This window comes from Fukomys damarensis, unplaced genomic scaffold, assembly GCF_012274545.1.
Source record: "Fukomys damarensis isolate Sample0158 unplaced genomic scaffold, DMR_v1.0_HiC HiC_scaffold_33, whole genome shotgun sequence".
In the NCBI taxonomy this organism is placed as follows: Eukaryota; Metazoa; Chordata; class Mammalia; order Rodentia; family Bathyergidae; genus Fukomys; species Fukomys damarensis.
Window position 1 is genome coordinate 45823728 of NW_022900945.1, and position 11125 is coordinate 45834852.

The 11125-nt window shown below is 46.1% G+C and overlaps 1 protein-coding gene across 3 annotated transcripts in view; it reads right to left on the reverse strand.

Annotated features, from left to right (window-relative positions):
* Positions 1-6: 6 nt before the first annotated feature.
* Positions 7-11125, reverse strand: part of Ngf (nerve growth factor) — a 54000-nt gene continuing 42881 nt past the window's right edge. For 2 of the 3 annotated variants that reach the window (XM_010631213.2, XM_010631211.2), the window contains exons 2-3: positions 6782-6905; positions 7-758 (exon numbers count right to left, since the gene is read on the reverse strand). In XM_010631213.2, coding sequence (XP_010629515.1) covers positions 21-746 — 726 coding nt within the window. In that variant the 5' untranslated portion in view covers positions 747-758; positions 6782-6905 and the 3' untranslated portion in view covers positions 7-20. The remainder of the gene's footprint in view (positions 759-6781; positions 6906-11125) is intronic. The other variant, XM_010631212.2, reaches the window with a different exon arrangement.

The window sequence follows — 11125 nt, forward strand, 5'->3', positions numbered from 1 at the left end:
GGGCGGGGGCTGCGGGAGGGTCAGCCTCTTCTGGTCGCCTTCCTGCTGAGCACGCACACGCAGGCGGTGTCTATCCTGATGAAGCGCCAGGCAGCCTGCTTGTCGTCCGTGGTCAGCGCCTTGACGAAGGTGTGGGTCGTGGTACAGTATGAGTTCCAGTGCTTGGAGTCAATGCCCCGGCACCCGCTGTCCACGGGACTGGGGTCCCGGCACTTGGTCTCGAAGAAGTACTGTTTGAATACATTGTTGTTAATGTTAACCTCTGCCAACACGGTCACCTCCTTGCCCTTGATGTCCGTGGCTATGGTCTTGTCCCCGACCCACACGCTGACGCTGTCGCACACCGAGAACTCCCCCATGTGGAAGACCGGGTGGGTGGGTGACCGCTTGCTCCTGTGAGTCCTGTTCCCAGACGCCGCACTGTCCACCGCCAAGTCCAGACCCTGGGTGTCGGTGGACAGGGGTGGGGGCTGGGTGCTGAAGAGCACGCGGGGCGAATGGAGCCGCCGTTTCTTAAACAGTCTGGGGTCCACAGTGATGTTGCGGGTCTGCCCTGCCACCCGGGCAGCTATCGGTGCCGCCGGGGCGCTGTGGGCTCTGCGGAGGGCTGTGTCAAGGGAGTGCTGGAGTTTAGTCCAGTGGGCGTGGGGGGCGGCGTCTCCCGATGGGACATGGTTGTCTGAGTGGGGCTCTGCCTGGATGCCGATCAAAAACACTGTGATCAGAGTGTAGAACAACATGGACATTACGCTGTGCACCTGGGGTGGAAGACAGGAGGGTTAGCCAAGGGAGAAGTGGGAAGTGGTAGCAAAAGGTCAGAGCGGACCTCCCAAGAGGGTCCCAGGAGCTTTCACTGGGTAGTTTATGGGCGAGAAGACCCGATGTAAATCATTCTTTCTGGGAATGAAGGGGCTGTTAGCAATACTTACAGGGGAAAGGCAGGCATAAAATGGGCCTGACTCAGATGGTCTGGGTGTGTGGTTACCCTCTCTTTGGAAGGGATGGAGCCCCTCAAATCCTGCCCAGCAGCATGGTATGAGCATGAGAACATCACTCTCAGATTCCTCGAGGCAATAGAGGGTGGACAGTGTGGGTGCCCAGGGCACCTGAGTCTCGGATGTGAAGGTGCTGGTCCTGCCCAGCAGTTTGATGCTCCCAGAAAGGCTCTGGGAGGTGCTGCTGGAGACATGTCCTGCCCAAAGCCTGGGCACTGAACACTCCCCTTCAGACAACAGCTCCGAGTTGGGTCTGAGATCTGGTGACTCAGAGCCCTTGCTGTGCATTCTGAAGCCAGCATGTTTGGCAAGAGACTTGTGGCTCCCGGACCGTGTTATTCAACTCCATGCGTGTGTTCAACCACCACCCACACATAGGACACTGCTACTGCTAGTGGTCCCTCTTCGGGAGAAGTTTTGTCATTTTTCATATGTGTTCACTTCTAACTTCTCAATAGTTTGTGGGTTGGGTTAGAAATTACTATTTTTCATATGCAAGGAAACTGATCACAGAAGATCAACGAGCAGGCCAAAGTCACAAAAGTAGAGCCAACTAGATCCCACCACTGGGATTACTAAGCCAGTCTGTTCTTCCTTCCATCCCTTTACCTTTCATTCTTAAACATGTCTTTCCTTTTTACTATTTGCTCTTATGCTAGTAAAGACCAAGTGGCATGAAGCTGTCTGTCCCCACGAGGGCCCTACAATGCAGTGCAGATGAGTTGAGTCATCCTGGGACAGCTCTGCTCTGGGGGACCTTCAGCTGCCCCTGCTGAGCCCCTGTTCACTCCTGTAGATGCATAGAAAATGCCACTCCCCCAATCTCCCTCCCTACATCCTCTCATTTTCTCCTTAGTGGGATTAGAGGTGCCCCTAGAGAGTGTTTCATTAACTTTTATCTTTTTTCCCATCTCCCCTGCCCTCTCTCAGAGGTCATTTTGCTTCCTACCTACTTTTCAAGCTTGGCATAGAGACCACCTTCTCTTTGAAGCCTTATCAGATCCCGCCAATCAAAAGTGATCTCCTAGCAATGTGCGGTGGCACACCCTGGTAATCCCAGCTACTTGGGAGGCTGAGGCAGGATAATTGCAAATCTGAGGCCAGCCTGGGCAAATTAATGAGGCTCTGTCTCAAAAAAAGAAAAATAAAAACTTGCTTAGAATGTGTGAGGCTCTAGGTTCAACCCCAAGCACTATAAAAACAAACTGCAAACTGAACCTTAGAACTTCAGAATAGTCTATCTGTATGTGCCTGTGTGTTTTTTTCCCTGCTACATTTGTGTAATAAAAGGAATTCCACGTTGGATGTAGGGTTAAAAAACTTTGGATATCCAGCTCAACTACTTGTTAGCAAGAAGAAAGCCACTTACTCCTTCTGAGACTTTGTTTTCTCACTGATAAATGTGGGCAATAAATGCATTTCTCAGGGTTATTACTAGGATTAAATGGGTTCTCACAAGGTCTGTTCATTTGCAGTCATTTTGATCTCGCTGTGTCATGGTCAGGTCCATTGTTGATCATTCCCTCTCTGAGCACCCTCCACCCATGACTTTTCCCAGCACACTGCTTTCCCTTTCCCAGACTTCTTCCAAAGCAAGTGTTGGCCTGTGTCCCACTGCCTGAGAGGTCCTGAAAGGGACGGCATGTCGCATCCATCTGTATAGCTGCTTACCCTGTACCCTAGAGTGTATCTCTCATTTTTCCCAGCATACTGCACAGCCTTCTCTCTGTCCCCCTGAGTGTGCTTTAGAAGACATGTGACATGTATTTCAATCATGCCACCACCACATGCAGCATCTTGCATGTAGTAAGACCTCAAAGACTGTCAGGAGATAAAGGGAAAAACGGAATGGGGGAGGCCAGAGAATCCTGCCCCTGTTTTCTCTCCACCATAGTTAGTCATGGATTCTTTCTGGCTTTGTGCACAGGGTTACCCACCACATTCCCAGTGTGCTTTGAAATAGGGAGTTCTCAATACTGTGCTTTTATTCAGTGGGAAGCAGATAGCTCTTTGGTGAGATACCAAGAAGGAAACCACCAAATTATTTTCTCTTTGGTTATTTCGTAGAATGATTTTGTTTGCTCCAGTTTCTCAGCCAGCCATGCAGAGAAGGGGGTGGCATATTTGGGCTTTGACCACTATCACAGTTGCTGGCCAATGGTCTTGCTGATAAATGTCCAGCCAACTCATAAAGAATTCATTATTTGTTGGCACCTAATTCAAGCCTTTGACTTTTGCTTCTTTTCTGCTTTCATTTCTTTCTTCAAAAAAGTACATAATATCTTTCATCAGGTGAATTAAGGGAGAAGAAGAAAAATTGAAATCCATCCTTTTGTATCCAAATTAATAACACTTGTTGGGAGGAAAATGGACTAAAATTTAGTTTTAATGGAAGTGAGGAATGATCTATTCGTTGCTCCCCATTGCCTTCTCCACAGTCTCCATGGCTCAGCTCATCCTCTTGAGGAGTTCATGAGCTTTCTGTGGAGCAGATGCCAGACCTGGGCCTCTAGTCTACCTGCCCCTCTGGAGCTAATTGTGAATCTGCAGCGTTATGAGGACAACTTTTCACAGATGCTGGCATTTTTTATCCAAACCCCAGATCTTCATCAAGTGTGTTGATATCTCTCTCCTTCTGTGTTCCTATATTTATTTTATCTTCTGATTTCAATAGCGTCAGCCCCATTTTGGATTAATTGATGAGCTACAAAGCAGTTCTGCCACTAGTATTTCTTGTGATCATCATCTCAATCTCCCTAAATGTGCTTGTCCATAACTTCCTTTCCTGTTATTAGAATCATTAGATCTTCTTCCACTAGCACCCAAACCTAGCTCATCCCTGCACTCTGCATTTCTCCTCCCTGTCCTCTCTCTAGCCACGTTAGCTCTGCTGTGGTGGCACTCCTTGAGACTGTACTTTTCTTTCCATCCTCACTTTTGTAGCCCAGGTTGTAGGAACTGTCTCCCACTTGACATCCTGGATCTTCAACTTGTTTCTTCCAGTGCTTCTCATCCCTGCCGTCCACAGGCAGCTTCTCAAAGCCCTGCTTTGACCTTGTCACTCAAAGAAGCCAGTGGTGGGCCTTTGTCCAGTGAGCAGAAAGACTGCTAGCCTGGCACCAGGACCTTCCCCCTTCTATTCGCCTCTCCTAGCTTGCACTCTAGGAACATGAGCTCTTGGGGCACTTCCTGCCCTTCTACCATGGCCCTTGCTCCAGACTCTGCCTCCTCCCCCTGCCCCCAGAGATGCTCCTCTTACCCTCCGTAGTCCTTTCTGCTCTCCTTCTCTGTCACTGAAATCCTTTATCCTTTCAACACTCAATTTCAGTGTCTTGCCACTGGAAAGATTTTCTAATTCCCAGGGAGATAAACTTCCTTTTCCATCTGACCGATTATGTTTAAAATATCTTCCAACTCTAATATTTTTAAACTTTACAATATTATAAAGTTTTCTACTCTACCTAGCATCTATCTGCTCCTTCTGCTAAACTGATGTCACAGAGTTCCTAGAGTCCAATGCTACTTCTAAACGCACTGTCAAGTTGCCACCTGATACCTACCTGATATCATTTAATGGCAACGGAGACTTGAGTCATGGACAGATTGTTGCATTTAGATTTGAAAATATCTCAAACAGGTCTCCATGGTTTTATATTAAAAAGCAGCCTGTTTTTTTTTTAATACTTGATTTGCTTAGAGTAGTGTGTTCCTAGAATCTCTTTAAATTTTTAGGAAAGTGTTTTTTTAAGTAACCATTAGTAGACACAAAGAAAATAAATGACTCATGTGCTTTCTATTCTAGGGGTATAATGCACGGCTTATATCTCTCCTTGTTTAAAGCAAGCCGGGGGAAAGTCTGTTTATTTATTTTTGAAACAAACAACCTTTGAAGCTTTTCTCCTGAACAGATGACAGCTCTCCATGTGGCTTCATCAAGCACAGCTCTGAGGGCTGAGTGATGAGCTGGGAAGATGCAATTAGGGGCTCGCATAAAGGGACATGTTCCATGTCAGGTGTGAGTGCTCTTTATTAGTTCTGCTCCAACCCAGGATGCAGGATAAAGGACTGAGAATGGCGAGCTCCATCAGGATGGTTTTGCATCCAGCCCCCAGGGGCTGCCTGGCCCTCCTGGCTCCTTCCTGGGCTCGCAGTGCCGTCTGTGCACAGATTACCAGGGCTCACACGCTTCAATAATAATAGATATCCCTGGTGCTTGCCGAATGATTGTCACAGTTCCATCCTCATCTGAATAGGAGGTGGAGCTGCTGGACAGAGCTGAGTGATAGCCAGAAATCTGTGGCTAAGAAAGTCGAAATTACAGGAAGGGCCTGGCAACTATGGCCATGGAGGTGCGCTGTAGAGGGAAGTAGGATGACTCAGTCTGTCCTGGAGACAGAGGTGCCAAGAATAGTCAGTGACTCTCAGGCTCCGGAGTCAAACCGTTGACAAGGAGGAATTCTTGTAGCTGAGGAAATACAGCCTCATCCACCTCCCTCACCACACTCTGAGAGAGGGTCGAGGGTTATTTATTCCTTTACACTTGGCCTCCGCTCGGAATGTAAATTGGCTGCTGCCTTTGGTTGTAACCCAAAGTCAGATGCTCTTGGCTGTTGGGACCAGGAGGCATTCTGTGGCTCCACGATTCCCTAGGGAGGAATCCCTAAGGTGTCCTAGGCTGAACACAAAGAGAAGGGACAGAATAAAATTCGGCTCCTGTGCTGGCATCTCCTAGAAAGGATTTATTGGAGGAGGCAGGGCCTGAGTGAGATATCAGTGAGTGAAATCTAGAGGCTCTCAGACTTCAGGGCATCAGAATCACTGGAGAGATGATTAAACCCAACTGCAGTGCTCCGCACCTATAATGTCTGAGTCTATAGATTTGGTAGTAGTGGGAGGATCTGTATTTCTAACAAGTTCCCAGGGAACACTGATGTGGCTGACTTGCGGACCACATTTGGAGAACCACAAAACTAGGCTGATGCTATAATTTTCTGGAGGACAGGCTTGAAAAGGCTAGAGACTCGGGGTCATGCAGCTATCTGTGATCATCTCAGCCTAGGACCCTTGGTCTGCTGCTCAAACAAAACACTTGAAATGCCTATGATAGAAATATGCAGAAAGAACACCAGTGCACACGGGTACCTGTGGCTTAGCTGGTCTCCAGGATGGGTGCACTGGCTGCAAGTATGGGACAGAATCAGCTGGTCTGAATTCTTAGAGACACGTCTTACAGTGGATTCGGTGAAACAAGGACTACCATCATCACTTAATTTGATGTGATTTTCTACCCATCACAACAAACCCGTGAGGTAGGTCATATATTCCCATTTTCCAGATGAGGACAAAGGTGGAGTAAGAAACTTGGTCAATACATATGCCTGGTGGACACGGAACTCAGAGCCAGGCCTGCCAGGGTTCAGATCCAGAACTTTTCTACACTCTCCTGCTTCACTGGCCTAGAGCATGGAGTGTAATTGTGGACTTTCTGTTTCTGAGGTCACCTCCTGAGACAGCCCCATTAGGCAATGTATGAAGGGTCCAACTTATGCTGTCTACTCGAGGTCTTGTGTTCTGTGGCTGTGTCCCTGGATATGGGGCCGGCCTGAGGACATGAGGGACTTCCTTTCTGGACAGACTGGGAAGGCCACATTTGCAGAATCACTAAGCAGGATCTAACCCCCTTTCCTCCTCCTGTCATTTCCAACTGTTCTATCCCTTGAGGCCTTTGCTCCCGGAAGCTCCAGACCCAGAAACTTTGCTGAGGCAGATACCCAACAGGTACTTACCTCAGTGTGGCCAGGATAGAAAGCTGCTCCCTTGGCAATGCCGTTATTGGGCCCAGACGCTGAGCTGAGCTTGGGTCCAGCATGCCATCCAGCCCCCTGCACTGCACGACCACAGGCCAGAACTCTGTAGAGAAGGAGAGCTGATGTTAGATGATGGACCCTCCACCATGTTCCCCAGCGAATGTATGGATATCTGTGCCCTGGGCAGGGGGAGGGATGTGCTAACAGGCCAAGTCATATTTTCTGAGTTCCAGGAATTTACCAGCATCAGGGTCTAGGAAGAGCTAGAATCCAGCTACCAAGATGGCTGGCCCTGCTTTTACAGGAGCCTCCTCTTACACTTGTGACCAAGCTCTTGATTTAAGACTGGATGCCATCATGGCTGGTTTTACACTTGGTGTAGTTACTCCTAGACCCATACCAAAGTCCTGCTTCAACAGACCCTAAAGTTGCACCCAAGGAGAAATCATTCTGCACATTACATATGCACAGAGGTGTAGACCGAACACTGCCAGCCTAAGCTAAATTACGCCAATACTACACGGTTTCTACTATATAAAAAGCCCAAAATATAAACAAAGAGCAAAATAAAAGATAGATAATAGGAAACAGGAAGACAGATATTTTGCAAAAGGGGAGGGAATCAAGAGATGGGGGGAGGGTGGTTGAGACAGGAAAAGGGGATGAGAAAAAGAATTAAGATGTGTTATGTACATGTACGAGCTCCCTACTAGGAATATAATCATTATGTACTGCAAACATTACCAATAAAAAATAAAAATTAAAAAAGAAGATGAAGTCATGACCATTCAGAGCAAGTTGATGGTTTGATAAAAATGCATGAGACAGGGCTGGGGGTTTAGCTCAGTGGTTCTGCTGCCTGCCTCATAAGCACAAGGCCTTGAGTTCACTGCCTGGTACCAAAAATAAAAAACAAAACCAGACAAAAACCAAACAAAAATGCATAAGACGACCTCATCACCTGGTACACAACCCAGAGCTCATACTGAGTGATGATATGACTCTCAGAGAGCCATGCTGAAAGTCAAATTTTAGGGATTGGTAGATAACACAGTGAGAAAAAATTTGACTTGATTTTAGTTGTTTCTAGAAGCAATAGACGCATTCTCCTCTTTCACTTGTCACTTCTGTAAACGAATCGATGCAGGTGCTTCTTTCACTTATTCAGCAATATTCCCTGAGCACCTACTACACGCCAGGTACTGCTCTAGGTGTTGGAGGCACCACAGGAAATAAGACAGACGAGGACCTCTACTTCCATGGATCTTATGTCTTTGCATATATAAACATCTTCAGATTCTGTTTCTGCCAGGAAGGAAATAAGCTGAGTCTGATGAGAGCCAAAGGTGTATCAAGGGACCACTGTATGAAGGCTGCTCGGTGAAGAGTTCTCCGAGGAAGTAGTCCTCAAGTTGAGATCTGAAGAATGAAGGGAAATGAGAGAATTCCATGCAGAAGGCACAGCGAGTGCGAAGGTCCTCGGGTAGAGATAGATTAAAGTGACTAAGCGTGAATGGCAGAGACCTACGGAATGAGCTGGAAAGGCCTAAAAGCCAGGTCCACAGGGACATAGCCAGGACTTATGGCGGAATCCTTTGCAGATAGGAATAGAGTGAGGGTCGTAAGAAGGAGGGTGACATGTTTTATGAATCACCCGGTGAGCTCTTATGTGTATCGCAGAATTTGTTGTAGAGACAATTCTGCAACGACACCTTCATTATTCCTGCGTGCTCTTTCCCACTCCAGAATCCCTTCCTCTCATCATGCCCTGTTCCAGTGTGGATCCCAGCCATTTCCCCTTCAGTCTGCTCTCGTCTCGGGCTGTGGAAGCAGAGGTTGAAAGGCCATCACAGCAACTCAGGTCCCCAACCACGAAGAGGAGCTGGAGCACAGGGAGATAGGAAGGGCCTGGAGTGGATTCATGCTGCTAGGAATCAGGAAGTGGAAGACTGGGATGTTTTCATTCCTCTTCCTTTCCAAACCTGCTCAAAATGTCCTTTTTGCCTTAGAAGTTAATAGGAAAAAAAAAAATCAATATTCTTATGAAAGTTAGGCCTAGAGGTAAAACACATTCAAACACCCTTTAAAATCGTTAGACTCTGTGGCAAACACCACGTTCATGCTGTCACGGGGATGTCAGCGCTTCCCCTGGGCTAAGATAATGTGGGCATTATCTGGCCCCATTACTCACAGGCAAGGGGACCCCATCTGTTCCTCAAATTCCGCATCTCGGGGTTTGGCTGAACCTCACAGGTGGAAGGGCAGAGAAGCCACAGACCTATGTCTGGATCCAATTCCCTCTGATTCCTGAGTAAGTCACTTGGCATTGCTAGGTAACTCCAAGTTTCCTCTTCCACAGGGTCAGTAGCTGCCACAAACGATACCTAAGGTTTCCTCCGACTCAGAGTGCCTGAGATTCTTATGCTACTAATGTTTTCCAATTTGCATCCTTACTGGATGAATAAATGATGCTTCCTCCACCCTAACATTTATTTCATTAATGAACCACTTAAATTTGTAAGCCTTGTAATAAGCCACTGGGCCAGATGCTCAGAATTTAAAGGAGAATAAGATATAAGGCTTCCTAAAGCAGATACTCTAGAACTGAGGAAACACAAGCACCAGACTAAGAATTTAAAGTACACTTTGATAAATAGGATGTGTATTTCACATGCTGTGGAAACAGAGGGCAGAAATTGGTTTTATCTGTCCAGACTAGTCAGACATGTCCACAGGGAAGTAACAGCTGAACAAAGCTCTGAAGGAAGAATAGTTCATCAGGGAGGAAGGGCGGGAAAGTCACTACAGAACTTCTGCGTTCAAGAGTGGGATAGAAGTGCAACACAGGTTTTATGGGGTGTTGTGGAGCAGGGTGAAAGGAGAATGTGATGGATCTTATACATTAGTGGGTGCTAATGGACTTTGCTGCTCTCACTGCTCTGGCCTGCTTCCTATGAGATACAAAAAGCTTTCACTTTAATCTGTGGAATAACCAAAGAAGTAAGACTAGCTGCCTATAAATATGCTGGGTGTTCCTCTAAGACCAGCATACCTTCCATTCAAGATCATTAGAATAAATGAAATCAGTCTAAATATAAAATCCTACAACTTAAGCAGACCCGCCTTCTTGGGGTGATGATTGTGGTTATCTACAATCAATCCCTGTACCTGCAACCTACGTAATCATGGCATCTGGCCTTCTGTCTGTAACTTCTGCTCAAGCCACCCAGGCGTAGGTTAGGGCTCCTGCTAATCTCATGATTAGCCTGGTTGAGCCTCTGTCCAGCATCTCCCCTGTCTTTGGTCTTCTCTCATTTGGTATGGGAATAGTTTGCTACTGGAGAGAAATTCCCTGCCCAGAATGTTGAAACATTAAATGATTTCATAGATCACGTTGTTACTGTGTTTAGTCTCATGCTAAGTGAAGGTTAGAGCTCTAAAATTAAATCCAATTTAAATATTACCGATTTCTAATGCAAATATATGAGGGACAAACAACCCAAATGAAGATCTATTTTTAAAGACTTGTCTGTTCTCATGGACTAATCACTTAAGAAAAAATCAGATGGCTCTCACAATTGTGATAAATGTATGGAAATAAATCCCAGGTCACCTCAATATCAACTTCTGTTCCTTCTCTACCTTCTCTATAGGACACACACACACACACACACACACACACACAGACACACACACGTCCGTGCACACAAAAGTACTATTAATATCTGGTGTACCTCTCCTAGATGCTGGCCTGTCCTAGGTTTCCTGCTTTTAACAGTAATCCTCAAAGTGTCATCCATTATAGCATCTTTGACACTTGTTAGAAATGAAAATTCTTATTGTGTGATTTCTTGATAGCAGCCATTCTTTGTGGGGTGAGGTGGAATCTCAGTGTTGTTTTCATCTGCATCTCTCGAATGACCAGTGATGTGGAACATTTTTTCATATATTTTCTTGCTGCTTTTACTTCTTTGTATGAGAAATGTCTGTTCATTTCGGATGCCCATTTTTGGATCGGGTCTTTATATTTGGGGGGACTGATTGTTTTGAGTTCTTTATATATCCTTGATAATAGTCCTTTGTCTGAGGTACAGCTGGTAAAAATTTTTTCCCACATTGTAGATTGTCTCTTAGTTCTGCTAATGGTTTCTTTTGAAGTACAGAAGCTTTTTAGTAAGATGAGATCCCAGTTGTTGATTCTTTCTGCTAGTTCCCGTGCTACTGAGGATTTGTTCATAAATTCTTTTCCTATACCAATGTCTTCCAGAGTTCTGCCTAACTTACCTTCCAGCAAGTTTAATGTTTCTGTTTTAATATTTAGAT